Source organism: Gekko japonicus, unplaced genomic scaffold, assembly GCF_001447785.1.
Source record: "Gekko japonicus isolate JY-2015 unplaced genomic scaffold, Gekko_japonicus_V1.1 scaffold145, whole genome shotgun sequence".
In the NCBI taxonomy this organism is placed as follows: domain Eukaryota; kingdom Metazoa; phylum Chordata; class Lepidosauria; order Squamata; family Gekkonidae; genus Gekko; species Gekko japonicus.
In genome coordinates this window covers 432,432-454,528 of record NW_015173678.1, presented here as the reverse complement: position 1 = coordinate 454,528, position 22,097 = coordinate 432,432, and the positions used below count along the sequence as shown (strand labels likewise).

The 22,097-nt window shown below is 43.2% G+C and overlaps 1 protein-coding gene across 1 annotated transcript in view; it reads right to left on the bottom strand.

Annotated features, from left to right (window-relative positions):
* Nucleotides 1–22,097, bottom strand: part of SEMA3A (semaphorin 3A) — a 397,277-nt gene that overhangs the window by 141,594 nt on the left and 233,586 nt on the right. The window contains exon 5 of the mRNA XM_015422974.1: nucleotides 2,780–2,873. Within this exon, the coding sequence (XP_015278460.1) occupies nucleotides 2,780–2,873 (94 nt within the window). The remainder of the gene's footprint in view (nucleotides 1–2,779; nucleotides 2,874–22,097) is intronic.

Here is a 22,097-nt window from a genome sequence, read left to right as displayed (position 1 = left end):
GTAGCTGTCTGGGGGGGGGAGGGAATCAGAAATTCCACTGGCAAAACTAAAAATTTGAGTGCCCTTAAAATAGGATTTTGGACTCTGGCCCCTGTGTTTTGGTACTGTGGCGATGGCTAAGGGCTGCTTCACAGACACCCTTATGGATTTATTGTCTTTCCCAGTTAATAGCTTTTTCTGTGACCAGAATGACTTCACAACGTTGCCAACTAGGGTTGCCAGCTCCCCAGACCAGGTAGGGGTTTCCCCGCTTTTGCAGGCTCCTCCCTCCCACAAATGCCCTCAAACGTGGCACAATGACATCATCTAGAAGTGATGTCGTCATGCTGCCGCTGCCGCACAGTGATGCTCTAGGTTTTAGGCAGAACTCTATGGTAAATTTGGGCTCAAAACCATAGAGTTTTGTCCAAAACCTAGAGTGTCACCATGCAGCATTGGCTGTGTGATGACTTCACTTCCAGGTGATATCATTGCACCATGTGCGTGAAGCTCCCAGAGAGGAGTGAAGATCCCTCCACCGGCAGTAAGGTAAGACCTGGCAACCTTATTGCCAACTTCAGGTTGAGAAATTCTTGGAGACTGGGGGGTGGCATGTTGGGAAGTGTTGGGAAATTGAGCAAACAATTTGGCTACTGCATAAATTAGTTTGCTCTGGAGCATCCTTCCTGAGCTAAGAAAAAATGTGTGAGCTGGAGGCTAAAAAACTGTGAGCTAGCTCACACTAACTCAGCTTAGAGGGAACACTGGCCATGCCACTGGGAAATTCCCAGGGACAGGAGAGGAAGTGTGTGCTGGAAGTGTGCAATCTCCCCCAGCTCAGGGTTCTCAATAACAATAAGACTTCATTCTCAATAACAAAAGACGTTTCAACTCTGGAATATCCTGGCATACCCCAGAGGTGTCTGCCCAATCTAATACAGTTGCTATTACATTAACCAATGACTGGTTCCTCTTTTTCCTTTTTCCACTCTATCAAGAAGGACGCTGAAGTCATTAATTTACCCTTTATTCTGTTTCAGGAGCTATCTTGACTCACCCAAACCTTTGTGTCAGTGCAGATCTGGCTCACTTCAACCCAATTAAAGTATGTTAATCACTTTGCCTCACCCAGGTTCTTTGTGCCCATGCAGATTTTACTCACGGCAGCCTAATCAAAGTATTTTCCCCACTTTTCCCTGCCAAAGTTTGACAGCAGTTAACTTTAAACCAGTCAGTGAGATGCAAACATTTTATTCTGACCCAATCCAAAACTAGGATGGCCCAAATCCCACCTTCCCTGGGGATCTTCTGCCCATAAAAGAGTCTCCTTGCTTAGCCAGCTCCTCACTTTGCTCCTTGGACCTCAGCTGTGTTTGCCCCTGGACTAGGGCTGCCAAGTCCCCCCGGGGGGCGGAAATCCCCCCCGCCCCAGAAGCCCATTCCCCGACGCTGGGGAATCGGGCCCCGGGGGAACCCCGCCCCAGCGTGCACGTCACAGGGAAGTGATGTCATGACGCCGGGCATGCTGGGGGTGGGGCCACGGCCATACAAGGGAAAACTCTATGGTTTCCCCTTGTATGGTCGTGGCCGCGCCCCCAGCGTGCCCGGCGTCATGACGTCACTTCCCTGTGACATACATGCGGTGCACGTGCGCACGCCAGGATCTGCAACGGAGTCCCCCGCCGGCAAGGTAAGTGCCACTTGGCAACCCTACCCTGGACCCCTCCAGACTTCGTCCAGGATTTCAGGTCATATGTCCCTTCCCTAAAACTTCCCAATTTCCTCTTGTTGGTGTGTATGTGTACATGTGTTGTTATTTGGGGAATTAGTTTTCAGGTGCCCAGTGTAGGTTCTTTACATTTTCATTCATTTTATTTTATTTTACATACAATACAATGATTTGTTTGTGTTTACATAGGCCAAGGTCCTGCGTGATTCCTTTCTGGAACCTTTTCTAAAGTTAATTTCCCTTTCTCTGGGTCCAGTTTGGGTAACAGTGGAGCCTGGGAGGGAGTTCAGCAAGGATGTGATGTCACAGAGCCCACCCTCTAATACTGTCATTTCCTCCAGGGAAACTGGATCTCTGTTGTCTGGAGATCAGTTATAATTCTTGAAGACTTCCATGCCCCACCTGGAAGGTTAGCAACCTGCTCAAACAGAGCTGTCCTTAATATGTACAGTTATGAGTGTCTCCAAGTAACACAACACACTTTTCTACATAACCACATTCCTGAGGCCAGGTGGCATACAGAACAAGAAAAAAACTGCCCAAAGATGGTGCAATCCAGCCCTCATTCATAGGAAAAAGTGAATGTAGGGCCATTTCTCTTTGGGAAAAGGGTGTGGTGGGGGGACCTTGTGTTGTCTCCCAGTTCAAATTAGGTCACTGCGTGCTCACTCACAGAACTCCTGGCCTCAGGTCTAGTTCGGCCCACAGGAAGAGAACTAAAAACCATTTCGGAGACACTGGGTTGACATCAATGCTCACAGCCTTTAATCAGTTACATTTTTATTTATTTACTTTGCAACAGTCTGGGCATCCCCTGTCCTCCTTCGAATCCAGAGTTTACGGCTTGTACCATTGTAATTCTAGGAGAAAGCCCCAAATTGCACATCCTTCAACAGAGATTATGCGTAACTATTAGTTATGCAGGATTAAGCCTGTCCTAGCTTGCAATGCTATTGAGTAAAGCCATATTTCAACTCTTCTCAAAAAAAACTTTGAAAAATAGGACGCAAAACCTTAGGAAAGGGAAGAAGCAGGTCACTGTAGATATTCATTTTACACAACACTACATACCTATTAAAAGAGAAGCTGTCAGCAATTTGGGGTCGTAGGGGCTTTTTCCTCTGCCGTTTTCAAAATGTGAATCTTCTAGTTTAAAAATATTGTCCTGATGGGGAAGAAGGAAGAGGTGAATGATCTAACCAAGCAATCAGACTCCTGTCAAGAAATCATTAGTCAACTAAAGAAGAGCAACCAATTCAGTAGCCAATCTCACACCCATTCCTCATTCCCTTGTATCTTTAGTAGGCCTCTGTCCCCTCCAGACACTTTTGCCTGTAGAATTCTGCAAATGAAGCTTGAAAGTCCAGAGAGTATCTGAATTCTTCCAGCATCCTCACCAGAATCTGGTCTGCTACACTTGCTACTTTCCAATGGCCATTTTGTTTCCAGTTTCCCTCCATATTTATGGTTGCACTAATCTGTCCACATGCCTCAGAATTATAATGAGGCTAGGGACTGCCTAGAAAATGTACTTAATTTAGCTACAAGTTTGGTAATGGTCTGGTTATCATCTGACAAGAAGTAATTGACACAGAGTCCATCACTTGACACTTGAGTCCAGCTGCGGTGGCTCAAGTGGTTAAGACGCTGAACTGCAGGCTGTGGAAGGTCAGTAGTTCAGCAGTTCAAGACCCGGGTGCCGCAAGATGGGGTGAGCTCCTGTCTCTAGTTCCAGCTCCTGCCAATCTAGCAGTTCGAAAGCAAGAAATTGCAAGTAGATAAATAGGTACCACTTCGGTGGGAAGGTAACAGCGTTCCGTGCGCCTTGGTGTTTAGTCATGCCGGCCACATGACCACGGAAACGTCTTCAGACAGCGCTGGCTCTTCGGCTTTGAAACGGAGATGAGCACCGCAACCCTAGAGTCGGATTCGACTGGCTTTCGAGCAAGGGAACCTTTACCTTTACCTTTACCTTGGTAATGGTCTGGTTATCATCTGAGAAGAAGTAATTGACACAGAGTCCATCATACCAGACATTTCCTTTACCAAAGGTAAGATATATTTGGCTTGAACCAACTTGTACCTATGTGAGAAGCATATGTTCAATAGTTTCAGCTTCTCCCAAATCACACTGACAAAGTCTCTGGTCAAAAGGTATCTTCCCGTACCTCCCCTCAAGGACAGCCAAGGGAAGGGCTGAGCATCTAGCTAAAGTGAAAGCTTTTCTGATCTTGTGATCATCTAAGTTAGAAAGGCAATTAGGAGTGAGAAGTCAGTACCTGCTTTGCTTGGACATTATATAGGCTGGGCATCTGGCTAGGTCAAGCTGTCTCTTTGTGTCCCTCATTCTCTGTTTCAGCACTTTCTTGATCTGTTCCCTACCAAAGGCCAGAACTGCTTGGGGAGAAAGTCCCAGAAAGTTTCGTTTCTTATGGACTGCCCTCAGCCATTTAGATTGAAAGTAGCTAAATTTGTTACTGTATCCGCAAAGAAAAGACTATTTAACCCCTCAAATCTTTTAGACCATGGTTTTTATATTTGTGAGGGGCTGCGGTGGCTCAAGTGGTTAAGACGCTGAACTGCAGACCTGAAAGTCGGTAGTTTGGCAGTTCGAGACCCGAGTGCTGCATGATGGAGTGAGCTCCCATCTCTAGTCCCAGGTTCTGCCAACCTAGGAGTTCAAAAGCAAGAAATTGCAAGCACTGGCTCTTCAGCTTGGAAACGGAGATGAGCACCACATCCCTAGAATAGGATTCGACTGACTTTTGAGCAAGAGAAACCTTTACCTTTACCTTTTATATTTGTATATTTGTATTTTAACAAATTGTTAATATCGGTTTTGTATGATGTTACTGATTTGCTGGCTTGGTGCTGTAACAAATAAAGATTGATTGATTGTACTTAATTTATGCACTGAATGACACCCCCGTACTTATTTTCTATTGGACTTAATAGATATCATTTTAGAAAAGAATTATTTTTGATATCAATAAGATTTGTACATACAGACCAAGGGGGTGGCTATGGGCAGTTCTTTTGCCCCTTCAGTAGCCAACTTATTTATGGCCAATTTAGAGGAGATCTGGATTTATGTTCAGAATAATAATCCTTTTTTATTAAATCATTCTATATAAAATATTTATTTATGACATTTTCCTTTTATTTCGTGATGAACATAAAATAGACTCTTTTTTTAGATTGATTTAATAATATCCACTGTTCTATTAAATTTACCTCACAGTATAGCCCCACTAAAATTAACTATTTAGATACTACTGTTTTTGTTACTACCCTAACTCTTGCAGTAAAGATTTACAGTAAAGCTACAGATAAAAATTCTTACTTACACTTTAATTCTCACCATGTACATCATTTATGTTCCAGCTTACCATATAGACAGTCTCTGCACTTAAAACATAATTCTACTAGGGAAACTGACTTTGAAAGGGATTCCAGAAACCTAGCCTCTCAACTGACACATAGAGGTTATCCTCTGAACGTAATACAAGGGGCCTGGGCTCGGGCCAGAAAAGCACCACAAGAGCAGTTCTTGTCTAGTGGGATAATAAACAAAACAGAGGGAGCAATAGAATTTTTTGTGCTCTCGCCTACACTCCATTGGCTAATCATATTAAGACAACTATTCTAAAGCATTGGCATGTTTTAAATGGTATTCCAGGTTGCCAGGACAAACCTTGGATAGGTTTTTAAATGACTCATAATATTCGAAATGTGCTTATCGGATCGGATGCCTTAAGCCCATCGCAGCAGAATGTTCCCCTTAGAGTGCACAAAGTTTGTGGGTATTGTTCTGTTTGCCATATGTCTTTAATAACAGATAAATTGGTTTTTCCTCATTTAGGCTTTCAGAGAGAACTCTCATCTCTGACCACCTGTGCCACTAAATGTGCTATATACCTCCTCATTTGCTCTTGCAAAAGATTTTATGTAGGCTTGTCCACTAGAGCAGTACGCACACGAATTATAGAACACAGGTAAAAAAATAAAGAATGTGAACCTACAGTCTCCACTGACTGAGCATTGTCATAATAACAACCATTCCTTTGAAGACTTTATTTCTCAGCATCCATTTGATAGAACTGAGGTACAAAACCCTTTGTTTCAGAAAGAGGCATTTTGATTCATAGACTCCATTCCCTTGAACTGGTGGGTTTAAATCAGGAGCTAGATCTGTCATGCTTTTTGTAAAGGCCTTTTGAAAAAAATATTTCTGAGAAAACCTTTAATAGAGCTCTGGTCCCTTTAAATCCATTGAGCATTGTTTCAGCTGAAGGCTTACCTTCCTCCCACTCACCACATTAGAGTTAGGAGCTTCATCCTCTGCAAAGAGATTGGATTGATTCAGCTTTAGACTAGAACATTAACACCTCATCTACATGGTGAGCTATCTCTATGGGGAGATATTATTAATTTTTATGTACACATTCCTTGTAGCTATTTACTCTTTTTTCATTTTTAGGATTCCTATATTAAAAGTATTGAATAATATATATCAATTTAATTGCTTAATGCAAGGGAGGTAGGCTCTTTTAGATCACATTGGCAACACTAATGAAAACTGTAATCTTACTGAATTATTATTATTTATACTTTGTATTTGTTAAGAACTGTTATTTTTGAAGAAGAAATACTTCGAAACAAAGAGAAAATAGCCAGAATCTTCATCTAAATAATTTTGAGTTCAATATTAATAGTTTCATTTTTATATGTTTAAATAAGTCTTTGGAATTTTTAATTGAGATGTTTGTACTATTGCACACTTAGATGTCCAAACGCTTATGTGCATAACTTTATTTTAGTTGCATGTTTTGTTTGTACTTAGCATTGTTTAAAAAAACCTTTATTTGCCATTGTTCTTTAAGACAACTGTCTGCTTAAATTATTATAAGTAATTTAAAATAGACAAAAGTTTATTTGAAAATTATCTAAATATATTTTCTTTAAACATATTCTCTTGATATATTCTGCGCATATTGTCATGGCATTTGCTAATCTTAGTTCTTTTTTATTATGACCCATATACTTTCTTATCTCAGAATTATCAATGTCAACCACCAAAATGAGGGAAGTTGGAAGGAAAGTAGAGCAACTGCCACAAAAGAACTGCGGATTGAATATGTGGTTGCATGCAAACAGGAATTCCAGCTTAATCTCCATGTGGCTGTGAGTTTGTCAGGAATTAATTGTTTATGTCACAATTAGAACAGTTGGGCTCACTTACTTGGATACCAAAATGGGCAGGTGTTGCCCTGCAAGAGCCTTACACAGCATCTATAAGGCTGTGGACTGTAATCATAAACTGGACTATGCAATGAATGTGCCAAGGAACTGGACTGTGCGGCAGACCTGATGAAGGTGCCAACCTCCTGGACTGAAGACAGATGCCCAGCCGAGGGAAGCCTTACCCTGAAGCAGTGTGCCAGCCATATGTGGACCTGTGGCATGCCCGAAGCCTTGCAACCCTGCATCCCTGTAGGAGGCAAGCCAGCATCCCTGACACTCGAAGCATGCAGCAACTGGCAGCAGTTTGCCAAGGAGAAGCCATGGTTTACACAGAAATCCTGAGTGTTCCAGCAGAGACTCCTTAGAGGGAACCCTTCTCCAGCATGCAGGCACCTTCTCTCCCCCCACCTTCTCCAGATGCTGCACGTATTACTCATTGTATAACAAAAGGACTTGCGATGTGACAGGATTAAGCAGCTGCTATGATTCCATCAACAATCCATCCTAATAACATTAAGACTAATGATCACCCATGACTACTCCTGTCTTTCCTTTTGTCTTTCAAAGGTATCACAATTAGTTGAATGTCATTGCAATTGCCCAAACATTAATCCTGTTCTCCCGATCATCTCCTGACCATTAGTAACTGAACCTCTCTAGAATCTTGGGGACTATGTGATTGGTGAATCATTCCCCCAGTCAGTTTAGAGTATATAAAGGGAGCATCACCCCATTGCTCTCTCTCTCACTTCCCACCTAACCCCACCCTACCTTTACTGGCTCCATTCCTAGTACTGTCTGGAGTCTCTCCTGTGTGCTGCTGGCCAACACATGTCCCCTTTCCTAGTATTTTCCCCATTTTTCGCTGCAGGATCACCTCATCTCGTCAGTCAGGTAATGTATCACCCCATCAATGATACCTCCTGCTAATGCAACTGTCGCTGTACCTTTCTGTCTAATATTCTTAGTTCTGTATTGATTGAGTGTGTGATTGCTTCATTGTAAGTGTGTGTGCAAGAACTCCCAGTAAAGAAATCATTACATTTTAATATCAAGTCTCTACATCTATTTCTGGGGGTCTGGAAAAATTGGACTCTGGTACGCACAGGTTATTGCTTCCGTTGTTTATGCCTATTGACATTTAATATTCATAATTCCCCATCTTTATCGAAGAAATAAGGCAATTTGGCTAACACAGGGGAAGCTGGGGATGGGAACTGGGAAAAATGTCCAGGTTAAAAAGTGAACTCAGTTAGAAAGGTTTATGCAGTAAGGAGTTAATGAGGAACATAAAACACATTCATAAAAAGAAATAATCCAAATGAAAAAGAAATGTTTTCCACTGTTTACTTCTGAGTTCAACTTCTGCAGTATGTTGACTTTTGGTTTTCGGGGCAACGAGAATGGTTGGCTCAGGGACTTGCTCTCATAAAGCTACCGGATCACTGGATCCTTAAGAGGAGTTCAGGGGCTCCCAAACTCCAATGAGCTCTCCGGAGAGGAGCTCATGGCAAGAGGCTTGACTCGGACTCCCTGCGAGCGGCAGCAAGCAGGTGGAAGTCCAAGACCGCCTCCAGCAAGATCTCAGTGAGAGCGTCCATGGCAGCCATGAACGGGAAGTCGTGACTCCTGAGGTGAGGGGGAAACAGAACATCTCAGCAAAAAAACCAACCCAAAACCAAGAAGATAAATCACTGTGAGTAACCTTAATTGCAACATTACTAGGAACTTTTCCACTGATTAAGCCCTTTAAATTGTTTGTAAGGGGGGAAAAGGGAGGGGTGAGGAATCCTTCTCCCCCCCCCACTTCTCTAAAACGACTATGAAAAGAAGAGAAAGGAACTTTCTTAATAAATTTACTGGGTTAAAGAAGAGAAAGTTGATGTCTGAAGAAAATTGTGAAACAGATTTATAAATGTGATATCATTATACTTTGGATTACAAAACCATGTTGTGAATTATAAATCTTTGGAGTACTGTAATAAGCATCAGACTGTATATTATTGAAATAGAAACCTACCTTCCCTGGAATTATAACTGAGCCATAGAAAGACATTTAATTTTGATTATAAATATCTACATCTTATTATTTCGACCATAAACTAAAATCAAGAAGAAAGAAGGAAGAGTTATAACCTATTAAGCATATATTTCTAACTTTCACTACATCATTTCCTTATAACTCATTGTGTATACTTTTGTGGTTTGTTGAAAATTGTAAAGTATATTATGTTCTGAGGTTCTTGTAAACAACTGATAAGTCTGTATTACAACTAAATGATAAGACTGTCTGCCTTGCCTGGGAATCCTCTTGTTTTTACTGTAATTGGGTAAGCATAGAAAGCTCTGTGATTGTAGAGATTTTATTGACAAAGAGCTGGAGAGATTCTCTGATTTTAACTCAATATTTTAAAATGGCTCGAGTAGAAGAAGGGGAAAATGTTCTTACACCAATTGTGACAGATCTCCAACTTTTTGTACAAGAAAAAAATTACTCTATTAGTAGAAAAAGCTGTGAAAAAAGCTCTGGACTCTTTGCAATCAAAGCTAGATTTACTTCTACAGCAGAAGACCAGCCAGCTGAAAGAGAAAACTGACAGGGCATACATCTTTGTGAGAGATATGGATACAGAAAATACAGATGAAGTCTGTAAGCAAAATGACATGGACTACAGAATGAACTCAACCTATACAAAAAGAAACAAAATGCTTGGAGAACTGAATGTGAGACTATATGAAAGAATGACAAGAGATGAAGTCCTTACAGCAGAAAATGAAATTTTCCTTCAAAGATAGGAAAATAAATATATGGAACCTCAAACCATCCAAAGAATTGAATATAGTGGGCTACCTCCAGAAGTTATTTTCCTTACATACAAGGGGAAAAGACACAGAATTAAGACCTTAAAACTTAAGAGGAGAAACCAGAGGATGAAGAAGAGGATGAAATCCTACAAAAATGGTTAAAACTTTCTGGAAATGTGAGTTTACACTTATTTTCAAGAGAAGAAGGTCAATACCCTTTGGACAAGAGAGACTATATAATTTTTTAAGATCTTAGACTGACATATAACCAATTTAAAAGGAACAGGACCTTTATTTTGGATAAATTGCAAAAGAGTATATATGGAAATCGGGTAGAATGTAGAACATAGATATTTAGACACTGTATGAGATACTTAACTAGATATTTTAATGATGAAATGGAACCCCCCCAACTTGTGTATGTTTGTTTGTCTTAGTTAAAAATAAAATGTTATTAAAAACAAACAAACTTCAGCAGTATGTTCTTGGTCTGGTAATTACAACAAAGCCAACAATTACTATTCTCCCAAAGCTAGCCAAATGGCTGCAGGTTGATTTATCTGCACAGTAAAATCTCATAGCAGACCTGGACTGCTTCATTTTTGAAAGCTTGTTAGGGAAAAAAGAGGTGGTCACATCAAGGGAAGGATTATGCTAGAGCCTTCTCTTACATGTGCTAATTTTCTTCACGCAGTGAGTTTTGTAGGCACACCAGCATTCAAAAAAGGGATCCCTCTTCTGTAATCTGGGTCTCTATCATGGAACTTTGCTGGCGTTCTGCAAGGGCACAACCATGATATCCTGGGACGACACAGGGAATGCATGCTAAAGAGCTGGAGGGACAAAGAAACAGCCGCTCCCCAACAGAACGGTGATTCTGACTGGTCCATATAACTCAAGATTTTGGCTGGCAACAGCTCTTGAGTTTGTGATTAGCAAAAGACAACATACAAATCCCTGAGAAAGCAGAAATTATTGAATTCCTGGGCTGGATGCAAGAGAAGGAGGGAGAAGGGAGGCAGGAAAAGGACCCCAAAGGTTCCCCAGGTTTGTCCCCTTGCAGACAAACCATATATGATACTATGTAAGAATAGATTAATATCTCCTGCAAATGCTTCTCAACGGTAACAGAAAACAGCACAAGGAATGGAAGTTATTAATAAAGGTTACGCAGGGCTTTTTTTGTAGCAGGAACTCCTTTGCATATTAGGCGACACACCCCTAGTGTAGCCAATCCTCCAAGAGCTTACAGTAGCTCCTGTAAGAAGAGCTCAGTAAGCTCTTGGAGGATTGGCTACATTAGGGGTGTGTCGCCTAATATGCAAAGGAGTTCCTGCTACAATCTAAATTTTGTTTACTAGGCAATTAGTTGCGTGATTTCAGTCTCCACTGATGTCAAATAGTAACAGTACTAACAATAATTAATAGCAATTACAATAATGATAATTTGGTAGGAACATGATTAAAAACAGGAAAAAAAGGCTACAAAGATAACATATCATCACAAGACAACTAATTTAGGCCACTTTTATACACGGGGGGAGGTACCTTCAAGTGTGGTGAAAGGAGGCAGGGGACAGCCTCTGTCTCCATGCCACTTGCTGTTGAAATTGCCCCTCTTTACAATCCACTGAGTCAGCGCAAAAGGATCCAGGTGATAAGAATTGCACCCTCTTTCCCCCTTCACAGCTGAGTGGCAGTGCCACGGCTCAACTATGACGTGGAGATGGACAGTTGCCCTTTTAAGTCCTTCAATGGGCTTTCCCCCTTCCCACAGTACAGTAGTGGCACTACTGCTCAGCTGTGAATGGGAAAGGGCTATTTACATATTTGATGGGGATGAAAGGAGATGCCCCCTCTTTCCCCCTTCAGAGCTGAGTGGCAACACCACAGCTGGGAAAATAGCCTGTTAAAGGGCTGAACGGGGAAAGAGAAAAAGAGAGTTTAGCCCTGCCCCCTCCCTGGATTGGCTGCAGGCCAACAGTCCACCCAAAGTCTCTGCGATGTTTTCTCTTTTTGCTGGAGCAAAGGGGTGGTGTTGGTTTTATTCCAGCTTAAAGGGGAAGCCCCAGGAGCCACTCATGTGGTGCTCAGGATGGGGAACGGCTGCTGTCATAGGAGGATGGGGAACTGCTGCTGTTAGAGAGGCCAAATGGAGCAAAAGCCTGTGTGGAAGTCACCTTTGTCTAAAAGCAACATTACAAACCACAAAGAAGGAAATCACTTTGCTTATTAAATTAGTCCGATGCCTGATGGAAAGGGCTGGCAGAAGAGAAGTGAGGGAACAGAACTACTCAGACCAGTAGAATGCAAAGTCTGGATCCAGAATCCAGGAGTCTTTTATTTGTCTGTTTATTTTTGGAGGAGGAACACATCCAAAGTTCCTTGAGCTGCTCAGAATTGGATTCTTTGGATTGAGGCCAAACCCCCCCCCCCCCCGACCTGGTATGGGGCAGTGAGAACAGCCTGACAAGCAAAGCTGGACTTGTGGACTACAGTGCCTCAGAAATACACCAAATCAATGTTTCGAATACTTTGGTCTATTGCTATTCGTTTGACCTTTCAAATTTCTCAGGATGAAATTTTAATTTTCTGAAAACTATATGAACAGGGACTTGTTTCAAAGAACTGATACACATCCTCTATTTGGTTCCAAGTTGATTAAGCATCAGTGGAAAAATTGAGAAATGGCATCAGTGTCATATGATCCTTGACTGGTAAGTATGGAAGTCAAAAATGGCACATCCCCACCATTCCAGACATCAGACACCATCGAGAATACTGAACAATTGTCAGAGGACATTGAGGACTCTCTGTTCAGAGCCGCCATGCATAATTCATCACCTGCATTGCTGTCTGGCTTCCATCAGTGACCTCGAGAAAAACAAACACTATACTATGCAATGGGTGTCAGTTCTTTCTAGGCAACTTATTAAGTGCAGTTACATGTGCAAGAAACAAGCTACATGACCTTAAAAGCAATTCAATTGAATGCTTCCCTGGCTCTGAGACAAGGTGAATGGACAATAAAAATGAAAAGGGAAAAAAATGATTTATTGCTATAGCCAGGGTTCTGATATATCTAGGACATTGTTCACACATGCATGATTAGTTCTTGCTCTTCGAGGGCCAAGCCAGATGTGTCTCGGGAACTCCAAGATCAGAGCTCCCAGCAATTTTAAGAGTTTATTTTTTATTTATTTGGAAAATTTCTATGCTATCTCTCCAAGGAACTGGCCCAAACTAATTCTCATGCATATAAGATCTGATTTGAATCAGGACCAAGGGGTCAGGGGACTTAAAGGGACAAATTTGAGTGCTACTAGTGAGCTGAAGGTTCGATCCTGGATTGAAGATGCTACCCATTCACACAACACTACACAACAAACCTTTATTGGCATAACAACAGCAGCCTTCAGTACAAAAACAGCAAACAAGCAAAACAGTTAATTCACTTCCCCTTCTGCCAAAAAAGAACTTCTCCTCCTATACACACTGTAAAGGAAGTTTCCCACCGCTTCGATGGTATCAGCCCTGTTTGAGGCTAGAAGGTTCATTAACTTACTTTCCTCAGATTTCACCTCCAGAGATCACAGTATAGGGACGAGGTGATAAGCATGTAAATCCTGGTAAAATCTACAGGTTAGAAATACATGGTCCATTCCTTCAATCTGTTTTAACCCACAGGGACATAACATATCCGGGAATGGTTGTTTTTGTTTTTTTTTAAATCTCCCATATACCACAGCTGAGGGGAGCACATTAAAATGGGCCAGCGTGAATACCCTTCTAATATAGGGATCGATCAGACAGGAAAAATATTCTGGAAGCGGCCTGTTAAGAAAAATCCCCCAATGAATGGGAGAGCAGTGTCCGGTAGCAAAACTTCTAAGTTCTTGCATTTCTATATCAATCAATCTCTGTTTAATCATGCCAAAAGCATACTTCTCTGGAAGAAGGATCAAATCATCTATGCTGAGCCCCATCAGTGTAATTTTCCCTTCAACACGTGTCAACCAATCTGATAGCTGAGATTCATATAGCATATAAGCAATGAGACTATTAGGTTCACTTCTATAGAGGAAGCACAGCCAAAATTTAAAAGTTGTGAGCCATGCTTTAGTGACTAAGCATCTCTGGTTTGTCTCAAGGCATATTGCCGCATAAGGAATGCAAGTTGGGAGCCCTAGAATTTTCCTAAGAAATTTGGATTGGACTCTTTCAACTTTTTTATTAAAAGCAGAGATCCAAATTAGGGCTCCATAGAGTAATTTAGCACATATTTTGTGGTTAAACACCTTGAGAACAGCAGGAATAAATTGATTTCCTTTCATATAATAAAAGTGGGAAATTGCAAGTTCACTGATATTCACTGATTTTACAACCTCCTTAGTGTGAGAGACCCAGTTAGCATTGTAATGGAAATGTATACCGAGGTATCGGAAACTCTTCACCTGTTCAATAGGATTTCCTCAAACAGTCCATTTAGAGTTTCCAACTCTGACCGCACACAATAATTTTTGACTTATCAAAATTGAGGGACAGCAGGTTCTTATCACAGTATACTGAAAAGCCTTTGAAAGTGACAGAACCTTTGAAAGTGACAGAAGGACAACATCATTGGCATATACTCCCAGTTTGGGGAAATGACTGTTGACACCACTCATAAAGGGTGCCAGATCATTTAAAAGGAGATTAACCCGCCGTGACCTCCCCGCCACAGTTAAAACAGTGAGCGAACTCGAGGCCCCTTGCATGGCTTTGGCTCCGGGTTTAGAGTGTTTTAGCCTACTCAGCCTGGAGGAAGTAGACAGATTGCTCGTATTTATGCCCTCCCCGGCTCATAAAAGCAGGCCACGAGGGGTTTCGAGGTGCCCTATGAGAGATTATCAACAAGTCCCTCTCGGAGGGACAGTTCCCGGGGGCACTCAAGGATGCAGTGGTCCGCCCACTCTTGAAAAAACCTTCTTTGGACCCGGCGGAATTGGCTAACTACTGGCCGGTGTCCAATTTGCCCTATTTGGGAAAACTGATTGAGAGGGCGGTGGCATTACAGCTGCAGAGCTTTCTGGATGATGCTTCCATCCTAGATCCTTTCCAGTCTGGTTTTCGCCCAGGACATGGGACAGAGACAGAGCTTATTAACCGTATAATCTCCCTTGGCTGGATCCTTGAAATCACTGGAACTTGGAGGTATATTTTGAGAATGGAGTTGGGGATCTGGAGCATTAATCCTCAATAGAAAAGGTTTCAGAATTTCATTCGCAAAGACTTGCGTTGGGGAGATGCCTCTTGACCAAAGAAACCTTTTGTTCTTCAGAAGGAGGGCTGGAATATACGGAGTATTGAAGGCAAGGAGTACTCTATCATACCTATCCACTCTAGGTAGGACTTCGAGGTCCGTTAGATCTCTCACCTCCAGCCGATCATCCATCAGTGCTTTCAGCTGTATCTTGACCGCCATTCTGGTGTTCCAGTTTGGGGTACTACCCCTAAAGGGAAGATGTTCAGACAGACTTTGGCGGGTCGTAGCACTAGTTGGAGGGGTTTATCATAATTGTTTGCCTTTAGTCTGTTTTTACTAACAGGACCCTGCTTTTGATCTCCCTCCTTTGGATCCGCCTGCTTACTAGACTCGTTAGAAATACCTTTACTGAGTGTTGTGCACTGACAGTCTGATAGAGTTCTATCTGGTTGCTGAAAGACTCTATTTTGTTATTCAGCTGCTGTAACCTTTTGTAGACATGATCCACTGTTCCAGCTGTCAGCTGTAGCAAATCTGGGGGGTCGATGGCTGCTTCCCAAGGAGTCATCTCCCATATATTACACTGCACCGTGGGGCTCTCCTCCACTATATCACACTTTGATTTCTCCCCAGACCTCGAACCACCAGACACCATCATATTCAGGTCATCAACCAGCCGCCCCCCCCCCGCTTTCTAGCATAGCAAAGCAGTTTGCAGTGGAAATTTGAGGTAAACAATAATAATCATCAATTTTTAATTGTTTTGATGAAGACGGAGAGATTTCTTCATCCTGTCTGGAACTCTTATTCAAATTCATCATGGGGCCAGTAAAAGTCAGAATGGGGCCACAGACTAGCTGGCGATATGCTGCAAGGACTTAAACCACATTATAGACTGCTACTAATCTTCCTGCCTGCTTATTAACTACACAGCTCCATGCTCAATTTGTAATTGCCTTAGCTGGTACCGTGAGTTTCTCTTCCAAGATCACTGCTGGTTCAATTAAAAAATTTAAAAACTCAATATCAACTTTTTAAAGGTGTTGGGTCCATTCCAGAGTAAACACTTTGCTTCATGCTCTGGCGTCTTTGTCGGGAGCCGCCCTTCACTTGCTCTCACCGGCTCCTTAACAATCAGTTGCAAATTACTAGTTAAGTATTATATCTCAGAAGAGAGAAAAAAGCAAAAAATATCACCGGGCAGGAAGGTTGCAAACAGAGAGAAATTGAGGTCACTCAGTGTTCATTAATTAAAAACAGTAAGACGGTAAAATTCTTAAAAGTCTTAAACATAGAGATAAAAACTGAGGGATGTGTCCAACAAGGCAAGGCTTCTTATCTTCTTTTAAAAATAGCAAAAAGGAACAATTTAATTGATAGATGGCACAAGAGGTAAAATAGTTAAGACAAATAGTTAAGACAAGAAGTATCGAAGTTAAAAAGGGTTAATAAAAACAATGGAAAAAACCTTAGGTATTAGAAGGGATCTTTTAGTACGTCCTCCCATTCAGCAGCCAGAAGTTGCTCTCTGATGCTACCCATTCTGTTCCTTGAAGGAACAGGTCTTTAGTCTGGGGATGCTCTGGGACCCAGGCCTACTGCGGGATAAGCAGGTGGCAGCTGTGGCCAGGAGTGCCTTTTACCAACTTCAACTGGTTAGCCAGCTGTGGCCTTTCCTGAGCAGAAAAGATCTGGCCACTGTGGTGCATACCCTGGTTATATCTAGATTAGATTGCTACAGTGTGCTCTGTGTGAGGCTGCCCTTGAGAAGTGTTCAGAAACTTTAACTGGTACAGAATGTCACAGTCAAGATGCTGACTGGAGTAGGTCACAGGATCATCTCACCCTAGTCTTGGTCTACCTCCACGGGCTCCCAATTTGTTTCCAGGCCAAATTCAAGGTGTTTGTACTGGCCTATACAGTCTGGGTCCAGCAGACATTCAGGATAAACCTACCTACCTACAAACCTACCATTACAGCCATCTTCTGAGATACCTTAAAGATGAACAACTTTTATTTCAATATGAGCTTTCACAACTCACAGCTCACTTCCTTATAGGGTTGCCATCCCTATGGCAGGGGATCCCAGGTGGCCAGGGGATCACCTGATTTTGGGGGCCTCAATCTATTCCAAGATGGCTAGCAGTCAGAATTCCTGGTTTAGCAGACCACAGACCTCCCAGGAAAAAAAATATAAAAGATGGGAGGGGGGACAGAAGGGGTCAGAGGAGTATGAGGGTACCAGGTCACATAATTGTGCTGTTGCTGTCCTCAGCTGAAAGCCTGGCAGAACATCTCTGCCTTACAAGCCCTGTGGAAAGATAATAAATCCTGCAGGGCTCGGATGTACGCAGGCAGAGAGTTCTACCAGGTATGGGCCAGGGCCGAAAAAGCCCTGGCCTGATTGAGGACAGCCAGATCTCTCTCAGGCTGGGGACCACCAGGAAGTTCTTACCTTCCTCAGTGTAATGCTCTTCTCAGGGCATATTGAGAGAGGCAGTCTTGAAGATATGAGGCTCCCTGACCACTAAGGGCCTTAAAAGTCAAAACCAACACCTTGAACTTGATCCAGTGCTCCACTGGTAGTCAGTGCAGCTTGCGTAGCACAGGCTGAATATGTGCCATCTGAGGTGTCCCAATAAGGACCCACGAAGCTGCCTTCTGGATCAGCTGGAGCTTCTGGGTCAGTCTCAAGGGTAAGCCTGTGTAGTGAAGTACAGTAGTCTATCCTGGAGGTGACAGTTGCATGCATGGATTATCATGGCCAGGTAGGGCTGCCAAGTGGGGGCGGGTAAACCCCTGCTTCGGAGGCCCGATTTCCGCCGCCACGGAATTGGGCCCTGGGGGGAACTCCGCCCCCTGAAGCGCAGCGTGGCTGCATCACCAGAGGTGACACAACCATGTTGATCACATTGGGGGCGTGGCCCCGATCATCAGAGGGAAAACTCTATGGTTTTCCCTCCGACGATCGGGGCCACGCCCTCAACGTGTTTGACGTCACGCGTCACTTCAGTGGAGAGCTCCCGGACCGCAGTGAGGCTCCCCCGCCGGTAGACAACTTGGCAACCCTATGGCTAGGTCAGGGCAGGACAAGTAGGGAATCAGTTGCCTGACCTGGCATAGTTGGAGAAATGCCAAGCGGGCAACCTTCGCAACCTGGGCCTCCATGGATAAGGAGGTATCCAGAGTCATGCCCAGGTTCCTGACAGTCGGTGTTAAAGGCACTCTGTCAAGGGCCAAGAACTGGCTACCCCACCCAGCCATAGAACCTCAGTGTTACCAGGATTCGGTTTCAACCAGCTGTGCTTTAACCACCCCACCATGGCCCCCAAACCCTTAGCTAAGTTCACGGGAGTGGCATCCGTTCGGCCTCCCATCAACAGAAATAGCTGGGTGTTATCAGCATACTGGTGATATCCCAGCCTGAAATTCTTCACCGATTGGGCAAGGGGGTGCATATATCTGTTGAATAAAACTTTGGGGAGAAGAGCACCCCTTGAGGAATCCTGCATACCAATGAGTACCTTGGGGACACCCTTGCACCCAGCGCCACCCTCTGTCCATGACTGTGGAGGAATGAGGTAAACCACTGCAAGGTCACCCCACAAACTCTAGCATCAGTGAGGCAGTGGGCCAATAGGTCATAATTGGCCATGTTGAATGCTGCTGTGAGATCGAGCAATATCAGCGGCACCAACCCACCTCATCCAGCTACCTGCAGAGATTGTCTGTGAGGGTGACTAGTGTCATCTCCATCCTATGTCCGGGGCAGAAGTTGAACTGGAATGGATCCAACACCGATGTGTAATCCAGGAATTTCTGAATCTGCTCTGCCACCATTCTCTCAATTACCTTACGCAGAAACAAAAGATGCTCTTGTGACTTCCTTGTGAGCTTGCCACCAAACCTGCTCTAGTCTGAGTTCCTGTTTCACCCCCCAGAGTTTGGTGGTGTACTAGTGGGATGTTTTTTGCTGGGAATGGAGAGGGCATTGAGGAGTGATTTTGTTGATGGCTTCTGTTAGCCAAATTGCCTTAATTTATTAATAAAGATGGGGAATTTGAATATATTAAATGGCAACTGGCAAATAGGGAACAATAACCTTTGTATACAGGAGTCCCACTTTAGTCCAGTAACCCAGGAATAAACACAGAGACCAAATCTTAAAGAGAAGTTTTCACAAGCATACAATAAATTCAAACACACACACAATTACACAGATCTAAGAAATATAGACAGAAAGGCATAGTGACATTTGCATTAGCAGGAGTTCGTTGGTTGGGCAATACTGACCTGTCCTGACGTGATGAAGTGATCCTTCACTATAAGGTAGACTATAGGGGAGAGTATAAGGGGAAAATGGGGTCATATTCTGAACCGGCAGAACATGTGGACTCTGGGCAGCGCTACACCGAGAGTCAGCAAGATAGGGTGGTGTTAGTTATAGAGGAAGAGAGAGAGACTATGGCAAATCTTGCTCTTTTTATACATTATCTGGACTTCGGGGTGGGCTTCACTGGCCACTTCCCTTTCCACATCCCTAGGAAGTTGCTTAAGCAAAAACTAGTTGCAGGAAGATGGTGGGCTTAATGGTTGGGCAATATTGATTCCATTACTACTAACAGTGACACCTTTAGAAGACAATAGCAGAGGCCTCCAGGGTTGTTAGTCATGATGGCCCGATGATCGCTCTGGTTGATGGGCTTGGCAGGTACATGTCAGTCAGTTAATCCCTTTATGCAAGTAGATCTTTTGTCATACTGGGCAGCATACGTGCAGTATCTGGCGAAGGTGGGGCAGAAGATGTGCCTGAGTGCTGACAGAGGTTTCTGTTCATGGAGCCTCTGTGGAGATGTTCATGTTTCCTTGCATTACATGGCATTCCTCTACAGCATGTTTTTACTGGCTTCTGTGTGCTGTTCGTGGCCAGGGTGCTTGGTTCACCTCTGCTGTGTTGCAGATGAGAGGTGGCCGGTAACCCATGGATCCATCCTTGGTCTGGCACATTGTCTCAGGGGGAGGCTTCCCTCATCTGGGTGTGTGTTTACAGTCCAGGTACTTGACATCAGCTTGTGGTCACCACACATTCCACCTCCCTTGGCACACTTATTGCACAGTCCAGTTATTAAGTCACAAGTCCATAAGAGCATTATAAGCTTCTTGCAGGGCAACACTTCAGAGAGACAGGCATTCCAGTCCTCTACCTGCTCATCTTGAGAATTGCCAGAAGACATTGGTTCCTGCAGAACATTCTGGAACCCAATTGGGTCCATTAGTTTCTGAAAGCGAGCATAAATCTGCTTGTCACCTAGACAGGGGGAAGTACCCAGCCAGACCTTCAGGGCACAATGGTCTGACCATAGCACCAGCATCTTGGCCATCGGATCCATATCTAACCCCATGCCAAAGATTAAGTCCAGAGTGTGGCCTGCTTGATGTGTGGGGCCTGATACAATCTGGGTGAGCCCCAGTGCCACCATGGATGATACCAGGTCCGAAGCCTCCTGTGAGTAAGTGACATCAGCATGAACATTGAAGTCCCCAAGAACTACAAGTCTTGGGAACTCGAAGGCCCAGCCAGCCACTGCCTCAAGCAGACTTGGAAGGCTGTCCGCTGGTGTGCTATGAGGACAGTACACCAGATGGATAGCCAAGTTCACCCCAGCACCCCACACCAGGCCAACACAGTCAATGCTGGCAATTTTGGGGATGGGGAGCGTCCTGAAGGAAAAACTGTTTCAGATGAGTATCACCACTCCACCCCCTGCCCCATTATTTGAGACAGCATCTGAGGAGAGAGATTGCTTGAAGGATGGAAATATACTGATGTTCTCAGATGATTACTGGGACTGCTTAAAAAAAACCAATTGATGGAAAAAATTACAACTGCTGTCCTGGAAGCCTTGGGAGAGTTTTGGGAGGGCTTCGGAGAGGAGATTACAGAGGCACAAAATCAGATGATGCCAGACTCTATACAAGATGGAAAATGACCGGATCTGCTTCAACACTCGATATCTACAAAGAGATATTTACCCAGCTACTGCTTTGATGGACTGGTTGGAAATAATGTAGCTGATGCAGGGTTCAAGATACAAGGCTGCTTGTTTTCGTACATAGGCAGGCCAGAAGACGATGGAACATTTAAAAATCAAAGGCACAAAAGAACAACGATTTTGATGAGACATCTTCAAAGAAAGCAAGAGAAACGTAAACTTTACAAATAAGTGGAAGTAGCACTCTTTGACAGTCTGCATGGTTTTAATGGGCTGAAGGGATAATGATCTACTAAAACTGGAACTTTTAAGCTGTTGAGAACTGTTTATCTGCTGTGTGTTTCTACACCTGATTTATATTGTTATTTGACACCCAATTGATTTATGAATATAACCTGAAGCAAAGTACCTCCAACTTTTGCATTGTCTTGACTGACTAATGAAAGCTATAAAACATGGATTTTTAATGTGAAACAATTTACTCTCTGTACATGTAATGTCCTAATTGAAGGAGGATGAAAAGATATGGGCAGTCTGAATTTTTAGAGAGGAATTGCAGGGAAAATATAATTAATGGGTTACTTATTTACAGAATGTGTATGCTGTTAACTATTTTGAGCGAGAAGACCAGATGTTACAGGACAAGGTGAAAGCTATATGGCTTTATCAGTGTGAGAGCTGGATTGTAGGGTTATAACATATTATGTTTAGGCCTGCTAGTTAATGGGATTTTGAAAACTAACAGTGTTAAAAATGGGAAAGAATATTTAAAGGGACTAGATTGTTAATTCAGAAGAAATATATGCCTTCTATAGCATAGTTAAACTGCTAAGTTATGCCTGTTTCTTTTCCGCTGTTTTTATCTCTCCTTATATATAATTGAGTAGTGGGTGCCAAAGTTCTAAATTCTAAAATGCCCGCCTTTAGTGTAAGGCCGGAAAAACTGCCACTCAGACACTGGCTGGGTTGACTGGCTGCTTTGTGCAGTCCCGCTCAGCGTTCCAAGGTCATTTGCATATGGAAGCTGATTGGACCTCACTCCATTCCACACCTCAAACTCACCCCCCCCCTGCAAGGCAGTTGGAATTTTCAGTTGCATAAT